General features: G+C 47.6%; 1 protein-coding gene across 1 annotated transcript in view; it reads right to left on the bottom strand.

Annotated features, from left to right (window-relative positions):
• Positions 1–2,925: 2,925 nt before the first annotated feature.
• Positions 2,926–13,959, bottom strand: part of KCNK1 (potassium two pore domain channel subfamily K member 1) — a 40,267-nt gene continuing 29,233 nt past the window's right edge. Inside the window, exons 2-3 of the mRNA XM_040624256.1 lie at positions 7,357–7,752; positions 2,926–4,160 (exon numbers count right to left, since the gene is read on the bottom strand). Of these exons, the coding sequence (XP_040480190.1) occupies positions 3,901–4,160; positions 7,357–7,752 (656 nt within the window). The 3' untranslated portion in view covers positions 2,926–3,900. The remainder of the gene's footprint in view (positions 4,161–7,356; positions 7,753–13,959) is intronic.

Raw genomic sequence — 13,959 nt, 5'->3', positions numbered from 1 at the left:
TGCAGGCTGAGCGTGCCCTGCCGTTTCGCTCAGAATGGAAAAACTTGCCATAAGGGAGAGTTGTCATGTTTCTGGAGTGTGTGACCATTTTCTTAAGTATACAAAAGGGCGGTCAGGCAGCCAACTGTCCCCAGACTCTGAGTGGCACTGGAGGCCGAGGTGGACGGTGCAGGAACCGTGGACGCTTTTAGGGGAACGGAGAGACAGTGCCGACTTAAGTCCGCCTGAAAGACGGCAGAGTGGGTACTGCCAATTTGCACCAGACTTTTAATATTTTTGCCACCCGCACGTTATGAGAAGTGCAGTAACTCAAAATTCGAGAACTATTGGGTAGCGGTGCTCCCCTTTATTTTCTGTGGGTTGGAAACCAGGTGCAAAGCTAAGTGTGGTTGAGTTCTGAGGGAAGCAAGCCAGGGGCTTACTTCTTATTAAATGCATTTCACTGCCGGGCTGCAAAAATACTTAAAAAACTTTGTACTTACTTCTGGGCTCTCTACTGTGTTTTCGAAAGCCGAGTTTGCCTGACAGCAAGTGAGATAAGTGAGAAGTTTGGAAAATCGTCTTCAGCAAACAATCTCCTGTTTTGCTTCCACACAAAAGGCTTGGCTGTTCCAAATTTTCATCAGGTAGAACTCTCGGAAAATAATACACCACAATGGGGAAAACTTTAAATGTATTAAAGAGACAGACTGAAAACCGTACTGGGCAGAGCCAAATACACGGTAAGTTCTAAATGATCTCAGGCTCAGCACTGTGAGGCGGTTTTGTTTCTAAATTTGCCAAGGAATGATCTGGTTGAGTCTGTACACATTTCTGAAACTCCATCCCAGAAGGTCGGCCTTCCTGAATGGAGGATATCGGTATTTATGGCAGCTCTCCTGGGCACGGAGGCTTTGACGAGTCACAAAATGCATGTATCATATGCCACAGAGCTATGCTCCCTGCATTCCGAGTAAAAGACAGAGAATCTTCTGGCCACCAGCCAGTGCATGCTTGTGCCAACTCGAAACGAGCTCTTCATTCAAGCAAGTATCTGCTGCTTTTGAGAAGATGTACTACTGGTAACTGGAAAGGGTTAACTTGAAGAAAAGCTTTGCACTGAATATTTATTTCAGTTATTTTGACGTCTCCAAATGTGTACAGATTTCCCCATTCACCTTCCGAAAGGCACCGAAGGCTGGTTTGTAGAGTGTGGGCAGGACTGGTTTTTAGGTAAGAAAAGCAACACCCCCTCCCTCTCTGACTAATCCGACCATTCCCATTTTTTTCTTAAGTCACTCCATATTTATCTGTTCAGAAAACATCCTCTTTTCCCGCCCACTCATCTTCCTCTTCAACTTTTGAACAAATCACTTCTTAAATCTCTTGGGGGCGTGATCCCTGCAGAGACTAGTCTCATAAATGGAGTCATCTGGGCCCAACTTCGTCTGTTCTTTCCTGTTCTAGCTTCGTTTGGAGACTGCTTCTAGCCCTTGCTCTACGGGGCCTTGGACGGCTGGGAGGTCAAGAACTCTTCCTCCACCTACACTGTTCTCTGCTCACACTGAATGTATCCTCTGGTCCAAATCAACGTACCTGCTGGACACATGTGACTTCAAAGTCACCCCAGGGGTCCTCTCCTTGAAAGACGAGGGTTTCTGCTGCTTCTCTATCTTGAAGGCATTTCGTTGGATTCTTTAGAACTCAATCTAGAACACTCTTGCCCAGAACACTCTGACTCATCACTCCAAATCCTCTTTGCTAGTATTCACTCCCACCTCCAACTTCACCCTCGCTCACCTCCAACTAGAAGGTTCCAAGGTCACCTCCCTGCTGCCCATGGCTCATCCTGCCCCCGCAGGTCCTGCTTCTGTTCTCTGACAGTTGGCTCCTCCTTCAGGACCACAGAGTGGCATCTGCCCATCGGCTGAGGACAAAAAGCCAGCACAGGGGAGATACTCTGCCTTACATTTTGCTTTCCACAGGGCGCGGGAGGCAAAACTTGCTCCCATTTTTGCACCTCCCCCTTCCCAGTCAAAACAACAAAAACAATTCGAACCACCATTAAGGGTGAGTGCATTCTCTACCGATTCATAAAATTACGCTTTGAAAATTAACTTGACACTTGCACGACTTGATGACATCCTGATTCAGAATTTTCCCTTTCTGCTCTTCCCCCCTCTCCGTGTTTTGCACTCCCCTCTCAGATCAGTCACGCCCTGGTAGCACACCCGTTCTCTTTTCTTGCACGGAACATGAAGACGCTCTCCCAGTGTACAACCCACCGTTTCTGTGGCGTTTATCCTGCAACACCCCTGTACCATACCAAGTGCTGTGGTCACTGCGAACTTTCCAGACCCAATTGTGTCCTTGATGCACGCCCCTATCTGCTAAAGAGTCTCTATTCCATCCCTGAACCGATCACTGACCCCCGCCTAAGAGCAGTCTCCGCCGTGGAGACACAGCGTGGGACGCGCAGAGAAATGTGCTTACAGGGTAATGTCCCCAGATCCAGAGAACAGAACACTTCTGGAACCCAACATGGGAAAGGGTGGGGGGGGGGTCTCCTGGAGCTCTGGAGTGGCATGGATGTCCGGAGCTGAGGTACTTCCTTCTTAGGGTTTTGTTGCTCTGAGGCCAGACGGGATGTCCTACAAGAAAGAAGGGCCTTGCTTATGGAAGGCCAGCAGCCAGCAGCCAGCAGGACACGGCTGGCAACGGTGTGCGTGGGGCCGCACGTCTCGGAGATGTTCCGAGCGAGCTCCCCAAGGCTCAGTGATCATGCAGGGCCTTCTCCATTTTCTCTTCGAAAACTAATCGTGCCCTGTGTACAGCATTGAAATGCTGCCTTCCTGGTTTCTATAAAGGAGTAAATACGGACATAGTGTCAACGCACAGGAAGGCTTTTCTTGACATAGTAAAGCAGAGGATTGCAACCCGCTATGACTTTTATTGATTTCAGCTTGTAACTTTAAAAACCCTCTGATTAATTTGACAGAATCTGTTCATTCGGGGTTTCTAGGTTCCCGTCCCGGGCTTTGTAGACCAGGTGACTACATCACAATGCACTTTCAAAACAAAATAACTTCCTTTCCAAACTGTATTCTTCATTAGCTGTTCCCCTCCAGAGAAACGCTTACCAACAGTTGAGACACTTGATATCATACTCTTACAAAGGGTAGAAACATTTACTTTTGCAGAATACCATCGTAACTCACTCTTAAGTGTATTACTTCCCTTATTTTATTGTAGCAACTCTCGATTCTTTAGTACAAAGAGAAATCAAAAGGAAAAATATCTACAATCTTGGGTTATGAAGGATGCTGGGATCTGGTGACCTAAACCATATGTACAAGATATAAACATATATATATACTTGTATGTACACAGTTACTGGTTGCCTATTCATTATAAATAGTAGGTTTAAGTTAGAGTCTACAAAAATAATGATTTGGGATGGGCACGTGCAAACAGGTACACATAAGCTTATTTATAAAACACACCTCTATGCTTCTCTCTTTTTTTTTTTTTTGGCTCTTAAATATAAATGTTGCTAGTTAGCCATCAGCTAAAATGATTTAAATGCAAATCTCAAAGTCCCCAATCAAAAGTATAAAATCTGCTTCTACCCACAGCAGCGCCCTTCTTCAAGTATTCCTTACCTATCCGTAAAGTCTAGGTAATTTTGTCACATGTGAATTATAGGTACATATCCCATTTCCTCAGATACCAGTCGTCCAGAGTAAAAGCTTCCCTTGTTCCATTATTTTGTTTTTTGTGGGTTTTTTTTTTTTTTTTGCTAAATATTTCAAACAGTAGGTATTTGTTAAAAGATCATCTGCATTCTCATACAAATAAACAAGACAAAGGCTCTTTCTCCCTGCCCCGACCCTGGTGCTCCGGGGACAAGCGGCAAAGCCCTTAGTTGCCCGCAGAGCCATCGGGGTGGGCCAAGGACTGCGGGCCCACAAAAGGCTCGTCCTGCCTCCGATCCTCCTTCGGGCCGGCGGCCTGGTCGGCGATGGACGAGAAGGACAGCTGGTCGTGCTCTATGATGTGGACTCGATCCTCGTCCTTGTCCTTCTTCACGTAGAACATTTTTCTGAATTTTTTCAGCTCGTGGAGCTCACAGAAGGTTTCCAGAACTACCAACATGGCAATGAGGCCCAGGAGGAGGTAACCTGAATGAGAAGAAAGACAGCGTCTCAGTGGGATCGAGTCACGGATGACTCCAGTGGCGACAGAGGGAGTGATGAACCAATTCTCCTGCCACTTTTCGAAATTTCTGGGAATGTTCTAAGGTCCATGGCTCCAGAGAACCAGAGACCCAGAGAAAAATGAAGAATGACTTAACTTTCTACAAACTTGGGATTATTCAGATTCACGGGGTAATTTTTGAGAAAACAAGAAACAGTTGGTGCTGACGTGGCGTCATAAAGAGAAACGCCATCCCGCACTCACCTGACCCCCCAAGGGCGACCTGCAGGGAGAGGGCTCTTCACCTCCTCCACTGCATAATCAGGGGCTCTCAGACAGCCAGTGACATGTCAGGGCACTGGGGTGGCTCAGTCAGTGAAGTGCCTGCCTTCGGCTCAGGTCATGATCCCAGGGTCCTGGGATCGAGTCCCGCATCGGGCTCCTTGCTCAGAGGGGAGTCTGCTTCTCCCTCTCCCTCTGCCCAACACCGCCCCCCTCTCCCCCCGGCTCGGGCTCTCTCTCTCATGCCCTCTCTCTATCTCGAATAAGTAAATACAATCTTTAAAAAAAAAAAAAAGCCAGTGACATATTCCAAGAGTTTTGTCACAAGTGCTCAGAGCAGAGCTTGACACCTTAAAGACTCAATACATTTATCAGTTTTTCCACTAGAAAGTAAGAAGTATGGCAGTAGAAATTATAGTTTAAGCTAGATGAAAATCCCTCTAGGAACGGATGCTGACGTGAACCAGTCTTTGTACGGCGATTTGCACTTGACTGGAGTCCAGCTGCAACTAAGCCATCCATGATGGGACAGTCATTTTGGGGGAAACGTGGACCATTCACTGATTAACTCTACCAGCTTCTTACTCCGAAATAAAAGATAACCCGTGGATTCAGGTCACATGCTATTCCTTGAATTCAGTGATGGGACAGCAGTGATTTTAAGTCAGTTGCAACACATTTAAAATCAGTTTCCATGAAATAAAAAATTCACCATGGAAAGGAACAGGGAAGTAAAACTGAAAACTAAAAATAAGAAAAATCCCAATTTCATGGCCCAGTGGTAAAATGCTTGTGGAGGATTCTCAGAAAATAAGTGAACCAGCTAGAATGAGCAGCATAATAGGAATAAGGAGGCCGATTATCTCACGAATGCAGAGGGACAAAGTTCTAGCATCTTTACAATTTGGCTATTACGTTTTGATGACAACATGGCATACATTAGAAATAGCAATAACAGGGGTGCTTGGGTGGCTCAGGCGGTTAAGCGTCTGACTCTTGATTTCGGCTCAGGTCATGATCTCAGGGTCCTGAGATCGAGCCCCACATCAGCTCCATGCTCAGTGGAGGTCTGCTTGGGATTCTCTCCCCCTCTCCCATCCTGGCTTGTGCGTGCGTGTGTGTGCTAGGATAAATAAATAAATCTTTAAAAAGGAAACAGCAATGACATTGTTGGACTAGTTGGGAATTCCCTTCCTTTTCCTTTAGCCAGTGTTTAATCAAGCCCTTGAATGCTGACAAAAATATCCGTGCGGTTTCAGGCAAAAGCTGTGGGATTTTATCCCAATCATAATCTAACACACTTTTGGAATATTCATTTGCTCCGTTCAGCACATACGCTATGTAGACCACTAAAAACAGCTGGTTCACACGGTAACGAGTGTTAAGATGATCTAAGGACTTAGCATTATACGAAAAACTGAGGGAGTTCAACAGTTGGGCAGAATTTATGAGAAGACAGTGAACACAAGAGAAAAGCAGAGCTAGCAAACACACCTGCAGAAACATTCAGCTCCTTGAAGTCCTAAAAACGCTAAATTAAAATAAGGAGGTAATAGTTTACCTAATACATGAAAAAAAATGTTGAGATAATGTTTATCGGAGCTACTAAATCGGCAACAAAACACCCCTCACGCTGCTGGCCCACATGACCCTGTGAGGGCTGAAACCGCTGCGCTCAGGTCATTGTGGTGAGAGCGTAAGCCCGGAAATTCCGTTTGGAAAGCAAAGGGTCAAGATGTTCCGTGTGTCGCAAGAAAGGCGTATTCACTTTGGGCCAGCAATCCCACTTCTTGGAAAGATATCCAAGTAGGAAAAGTACAAACATAAGCAAATAGTTACGACAGTGTTGTTTATGACGCCCCCAAATGGGGAGCAATCAAAACAGTCAACAACAGAGGCCTGGTTAGATTACCGGAGAGCCGGTGCTGAAATATTCTGTGGACATTACAAAGAATTATGGGAACGGGAGGAAATAGGAGCTCATGCTTGCAACTATTTGGTAAACATTTCTGGAATCTGTATGGTAGCTGGGTACGGTAGCTGGGCGCCGTTCAAAGCACTGGCGTTTATGACTGAGGTCTCTGCCCTGCGTGAGCTCCTGGTTTAATGGAAATGTCCAAATATACATAATTCAACTAAGCATGTTGTCAGGTTAAGACTACAAGACAGGAGCCAGGACACAGCATCTGACTGCCTGAGTATCCACTATGATCTCCTAGGAAACGTGACACGAGCCGATTCTTGAAAAACTCTTGAGACAGCAGAAATGAAAACTGTGTATGTGTTATGATGTAAAAACTAAGAGTTTCTTGAAAACAGATTTCTAAGTTCTTCATATCCACATCCAATTAAAAAAAAACTGTTTAAAAACCATAAACCACTGGCCATCTGATTTTGAATGCCTACTTTCCACGTACAAAATTCCGAAAATTGTTCACATATATTCTAACTTCTTGGAAAAAAGAACCAGATGGACAAATGAGATAAGCAACTCTTTTTTAAGATTTTCCTGGTAAATTAAAGAACATGACTGATAGTAACAGGCTACATCCTAGCCCTAATTTTCTGGAACTTAAAATAGTTAATAAAAACAGCAAAAAAAATTTGAATTAAAAGTTGGTAATCTAGTATATTCTATGTGGTGCATTTTTACACTGTAATTTATAATGCCTATTACGGTTTACTAAGAAATTGGTTACATTATTAGTTGTTAGTGAGAAACTGATCAGCAGTTTCAAGGTACACGGAAAAAATGTCTCGGCAGTAATATTTTTGCATAAAGAGCTTGAAAACTTATCAGTGAAAAAGCCATCAGGGCTTTTATGAATGACACTATTCATAGATAGGCAGGGTGGGGCGTGGCCAAAGGGGGTGGGGTCTGGGAGCCCCGATACTCACACGTGATCCCAATCTTATAGAGCTCTCTGAATTTCTGATTGTAGCCTTCTCCAGGAACGTAATCCCCAAGGCCGATGGTGCTCAGGGAAATGAAACAAAAATAGAAGGACTCGAGGAAGTTCCAGTCATCCTCCAGGATGGAGAACACGGCCGCCGGGATGAAGAAGAAGCAGGACACGGTGACAAAGCCGAGGAGCACGGCGTGGACAATGGCCACCACCTGCTTGGAGAAGCCCCAGCGGACGTGGAAGTAGAGGACAGGCCTGCGGGTGACGTGGATGGTGACACGCTGGACCACCGCCGTCAGGAACAGGAGGGTGAACGGAATGCCGATGACTGAGTAGATGATGCAGAAGGCCTTGCCTCCATCCGACAAGGGCACGGTGTGGCCATAACCTGCACGGAGGAGGACGGAAACCGAGGTGAGCAGGAAGAGGGGGACAGAGTACACATCCGGAAACACGCGGCTGCCTGCTGCCTGCCCCTGTCCCCCCCAAACCGAGGCAAAGAGTCAGACCTCGGGTCTGATACTTCAAAGGCTCGATCAGAATATTTCCTGCAACAAAATCCCACAGAGGATGTCACTGCCCTTGATGAAATCTGACCAGCTCTTTCCCACACACCCGAGCTGGTTTTGAATTCACTGTCAGGCTCGAACAGAAGCTCTTGTGCGAAGGGGCAGGTGCAGCTCGCTGTCCGCGACCGGCCAGGCAAACACCTCGGAGGATGCCTACTTCCCCAGGCTGATGTACCCTCGCCCTCACTCCCCCCAGGGATCCTCGTTAGCACCAAACACCAGTCTACACTTGTGTCCAACACAAACCGCTCATGGAATGTTCTAACAGGGGTGGCCGAACTGTGGGCTGGCGAAGGAGCCTCCAGGAAGATACAGACATCGCAAAAGGAGAAAAATGAAGATTAAGGCACACCAAGCCACAGAACTGAGCATTTCTTTTAAAAATATTTTGCTCAGCTATTTGGCTAAATGGCATGTTCAGAAACTGCAACTTCCCCCCTTTGTCATTTCCAAAGGCTCCAAGATGCCTAAGTTCCCCCAGATGAACATTATAAAAACACACTAGGCCCTAATGGTCCGAACACAGGTCTGTCTGACTTTCCACTAGGTTTGAGCCGTTCCCAAATTAACCACAGACTCTTCATCCAACAAACGCCAGCAAGAGGGAAGCCAGGGGCTGAGGCTCTGCGCACCGGTTTTAAAATCTCACGAGTACTTGAAGTACTCGGATGATCCCGAAAGGCCTAACATGCCTGAACAAGTCAGTTCAGGAAAAAGCCAAGAAAATGCTTTTTTTTGAAACTGGATCCTGAAGAAGCCTCACATATGCGATTATGATTGAAACGTGATTTCAAAACCTGATTTCTACAACACAGCCTCCTTAAAAATAGACAACTCTGAAAACCCTTCTGCGTCAGATCCCCAGATTCCTGGCTTTACGGCAGTTCCTGGGGTAGGGCCCAGGGATGGGTGGTCAGTGAAAGCTTCCCCGGGGGTTCCCATGCACACTGTCCGCACAACAGTCAGGGGGTTATCTGCCGGCCCAGGAGGCACACGGGTGATGAGTGAGCTCCAGGGAGTCCCAGAAATCTGCCGAAATTGTTGGCACCATGTACATCCCCACGTGCCTTTTCTGGGACGAGATTCTGGAATCTTAGATTCTCAAATGGTTAAGAACAGTCGTTCTGAGCAGCAGTGCTCCTGGCATGCCGTGCCGGGTTCTGGGCACGGCTGCAAGGCAAGTGGGCAGGTCGGAGCATCCGGAGAACAGGAAGGATGGGATGACATGGCCAGTGATGTTCCCGCCACAGAAGGAAGCAGGAGAAATTCGGCTCTTGACCATGAGGCCCTGGTAAAGTAGCCACGTCGCAGGAGACCGGCGCCGATCAGAGCCAGGGGAGAGCTGAGGCATCAGGAGGGATGTTCTCGTGGTCAGAGATCTCTGGAAAGGACATTTCACTTGACCATGAAAAAGCCACTGGAAAGTGATCACGAATTTGGTGTCAAGGTCCTAAGAGACCACAGGGCTCAAGCAGGGACGCCAGGGAGGCCTTCTGTCGGGGCGGGAATTCTGGACAGGAGTTGAACCAGCTGGACTCGGCAAAAGCCTGTAAGTCCATGACTTTATTATGCTTTTGGGTAGTATTTTTATAAATTATCTTTTCTAAAAGTAGAACACACCGATTTCCTGCGGCCCACCTCTTCTGTGCCATCTGTTCCAATAAATTACATGACTTCAGTTCTAGTAGGAAAAAGAAGTAAACAAATGTCTAGTTTTAAAACATTTCAGCCTGTAATTTCTACTGTCCAACGACAACAGCTCTTTCCATTGGAATGGTAACTGACTCTCCACTGACTAAATGTTATCTCGGAGCAACGGAGATAATCATGACAAGCCTCTAAGCCCCGCCCCCCAGCAGTAATGCATTCTTATGCCAGTAATATGTTCCCAGTAAGAGACTGAAAATCACCAGTGTGTCGATTACTCACCGAAAGCCTGTTTCTTCTCCTGAGGTTACAGAAATAATTTTGGTTAATGGAAAGTAAAGTGTTAGATCGACATTCCCCTGGTATTGTGCACACTTTCGGTGCGGGCCGGACGGGGAAAACTACACTCCATGCAGAGTGCACAGCAATTCTTGCAGCAGAGGCCCTTGCTGCTTCAGATGGAGACCTTCAGCGCTACTGAATTTTAATGAAGTGGTGAATAATCTACTCAAGTTCGGTCGATTGAGTCCCCAGATGAATCCCAAAGCAGAGCTCGCATTTTAAAATCTATTAAAATCCATTACAAACCATGAAGAATGGAGCAAAGTATGAATAAACCTTACCTATTTGGTGTTCCTTCCATTTTTCTAAGGCCATTCATATAATCCGGGGACATTGTAGGCGTACGTGCATCATGGGGGTGGGGGTCGTACTAAGGATAGTGTCCTAGGAACTGTGGCTTCCCGGTTGGCTTTCTAACTACAACAGCCCCGACGCGCGATGCTAGCTAACCTCCAGTCTGGGGCTCTGCCATGCTGGAGCCGGGCCTTCTGGTTTTTCTGGTATTTAAGTCCTCCTGGACGAAGTCCAAGACAGGGAACCTTTGTGGGCTCCTATTCGGGTCACTGGAGCAAGTCACCGACAGGCCACTTCTTCCCACGTGTCACATGTTTTTGAGCGAGTGCAGTTTATTGGTACCCCTCTCGCTGTGATCCTGCGCATGTAATACGTATTGTCACTTATTTACATTATTTAGTATGATACAGTACAACACAGACACTTCCCACTAAGTGAGCTTGACCCCTGCTTACGAACCGTCTACATACGAATCCCAACCTCGGATGTCAACGCCAGTAGAGGTACTGAAGTAAATTACCATGTTTCCTCTCCTGTAAAACAGATTTGAATTTGCAGTCCTGCCCTTTCGCTTGTTATTTTTTTCTCTGTCAGCTGTGAGCCCCTGACCGGGAGGAAATCACGTCCTCCTCTACTATGAAGCTCTCCAGGCTAGCCACTCCCGGTGCCATCCAATCCACAGAGAGCAAGAACGCTGGGGCTGGGACTTCAAGTCTGGGGGGCCACAAATTCACTGTCCGGCAACGAAGAGCCTTCTGGTCGCGCTGACTTTGCTACTTTCATCGCACCTTTTGCTTGAAATACATTTTTGTCCCACAGTTTCGGTACGTGGTTAGCTTCTAGACACCCCGCACACAACAGGTCTCCACAGGTCCTAGTTTTACAGCAACACTTTTCAAAGACCCACATGTTCGTAAACTCAGTTCATCCCTTCCATCCGGGTCATCTCCAGGACAGGGAACGTCCAGCTTCTCTCACTTTGCTTATAACGGAAGTTGTTTCCAAGGGAGAGAAGACTCAAGGACAGTCTAAAGAGAATGAATAAGAATATTGGCAAAAACAGAAAGTGGCTTCCATTCCGTGTGTGTGAGGAAGGAGGCACGGATGGCGAGAGGTGACGGAAGGAAGAAGTCACCGGAGGTGCCTACGTTGTCCTTGGCATCACTGTTTTCTGTCCCATTCATTTAGGACTTTTCAAATACTTCTTGTTGCTTCTATTCCATCACGGATGGTTTCTTAACATCCAGAAAGAGAGAGGGGCAGTGGCCTTCCTAGTTAGGACATTGCTAGGATTCTTTACCTCAGAGTGGCCATTCTGAGCGACGGACCCCATTAAGTAACTGCATTTAGAAACCAGAGGATCCTAGCAAACGGCCTGAATGTCATAGACAGGAGCACCTTGCCCAATGGCAGTACTGAACCAGAAAGTGTGACTTGGGCAAGGGGCACCTGCCGCGCATCCGTCAGCCTGAGGAGGCTGAGAGGTTCTGGAAAGGATGTAGGTGAGCTCAGAATACCCAATAAAAGCAGCCACTGCTTGCCGCTTGCTGGGTGCGTGCTTGGGTATACGCAGAACTGCACATTTCATGACGAGATTCAAACCCAGGAGTTACTATTTCTACTTTATGAAGGAGAACATTGAGTTTCTGAGAGTTTAGATAATTTGTTCAGCCAGAAAGATAATGAGAGCCCAGAATCTTTCCACTGTGCCACCTAGATCGGTTATGCGGTGACAATGCCTCTAAAGTCAACTCAAGTCCAAACCTTACTTCTCAGGAGCTCATGGTGACCAAGTGGCAGTGTGGGCCATCGCTGTAGGAATGGCACCGTGTCCTGCCGGGGGCTCCACGGAGCTGCCTAGGAGATGAGACTCAGGAGAGGACAAGAGCAGGGGGACCAGAGATCAGGGTGGACAAAGGACGGCGCAGCTCTCACACAGAGATGGCAGGTGAACGCAGAGCCTGGGTAATGCTGCAGGTATTGGGGGCCGGTCAGCACAAAACCAACAAGGGCCAGAGAATGTGAGCACAAGCCAGGTGAGCCCCATGTCCTGGCATTCCGCTTTAGAAATGACCTGGAGGAACCACCATGGTGAATGGCAGGGTCATCAAGGGAGAATAAGAGAGAAGGGTGCCCTTTAATTATGAGAGGAAAACCATGATCATAACAACTTGGAAAGTAGAGTCTCCGCAGCATAACTAAGACCAAGGCGCTTGGTGTGTGAGGCCCCAGGCCGTGGGCAGGGTACCTCTAAGCACCATCTCCTTTCACAGCCCTTTGAGATAAGCACCCAAGTCCCTCTTTTACAGAAAAGGAGACTGTGTAATTAGTTTAGCAAAGTTCTAACAGCGAGCATGTGAGGGAGGCAGATCTGAACCCTGTGGTTACCAATCTTTTCAATCAGGGCCTAGGGGAGGAGGAACAAGGGGAAATAGGGGGTGGAGGCCGATTACCCAAGTACGTGGGAAATAAAAGCTGGAGAAATCCCTGGATATTTCTAAGGAAAGGAATCCTCTGAGATAGATCAGACCTAGGACCTAGGACCGTTTAGGGCTTGGCTACCCCACGCCAGAGCTTCCAGAAACTCCCCAGCCCTGGTGACCCAGTAGCCCTACGCCAGGGCCAGGCTACAGAGGCCGAGCACTGACTCATCCGGATCCCCCGTCGGACTTGAGACTCCTGTTTTCTGATTCACTGTTGCTTTTGTCTTGTGGTTACTCCCAAGATTTCTTTCCACCTTGGCTCTCACCTAAGTGAAATCATTTCTGATCTACCTGGTCCCAGTTCCACGAGGACAGGAGTAAGGGGGCTCATCCATCCCTGTGGTGACTGCCATCCACATCCTCTCTCGCAGACATGAGCACCTGTTACAGAGGAGGCCTTGCTGTGGGCGGGCCCTGGCGTTCCCATGCCAGCTGCTGCTGGGCACGCATGCCCTTGACAGCACTCCCTCCCCACCCCCTGGAGAGGGGTCACACACCTGCTCGTGTGCATGCTCCCACTGCCTGTGGGTCACACACAGACCCATCCTTCCACCGCTGGGACACCTGCAGAAAGGGCTAAAACGGACTCAAAGTCTGATCGTTGCGGAAAATGGCACAGCCGAAGACACACACATTAGATTCTTGTCTGTGTTTTTCATTATTTATTTTTATTTCCCCTCTCCCTCACTCCTGACCGTTTCTTAGGAATTTTGGCAGCAGGACCACAAAGTGCAGCTGAAGAAAGCAACAGAACAATGGGTCTAGTTTTTCCTAGAGCCCCAATATTTTAGACGAGGTTTCCTGATCTGTTGACTAAAGCGGTACTTCCTCCACCTGCCACTTCGCTCAGGTCTGCCTCAGGTTCGACAGAATCACCCCGCAGCTGTGACTACCGCGGGGCTTAAAAGTGATTCTATTGGAAAGGCTTCCCAGTGATGCACTTTGAGAACAGGCTTTTAAAATTCATGCTGTCGGCACTTCTCCCCGGGCACGGACGCTGGGCAGACAACTCAGGATCTCAGTTTCTTTCCCCCTGGGAGCAGCTGGGCACCTTGCCCTGCGGCAGACAGGCTCCAAAGTAATAGAAAAAATGCTGGATGACAAGGAGTACTTGACGCTGAATTTCCACTTCCCACCCCTGCGCATCGTCAATATAGATCTTGCCTGGCCCAAAGCTTAACTCCAGACTAGATAAAGCCAAAGTGGTCCTCAACTCTCACATGGTAGAAAGGGTTGGAGGAGACCTAGACATTTGCTGAA

The sequence above is a fragment of the Ursus maritimus genome, unplaced genomic scaffold, assembly GCF_017311325.1.
Source record: "Ursus maritimus isolate PB19 unplaced genomic scaffold, ASM1731132v1 scaffold_7, whole genome shotgun sequence".
In the NCBI taxonomy this organism is placed as follows: Eukaryota; Metazoa; Chordata; class Mammalia; order Carnivora; family Ursidae; genus Ursus; species Ursus maritimus.
The sequence above is the reverse complement of the archived record's forward strand: the minus strand, read 5'-3'. Positions and strand labels throughout refer to the sequence as shown.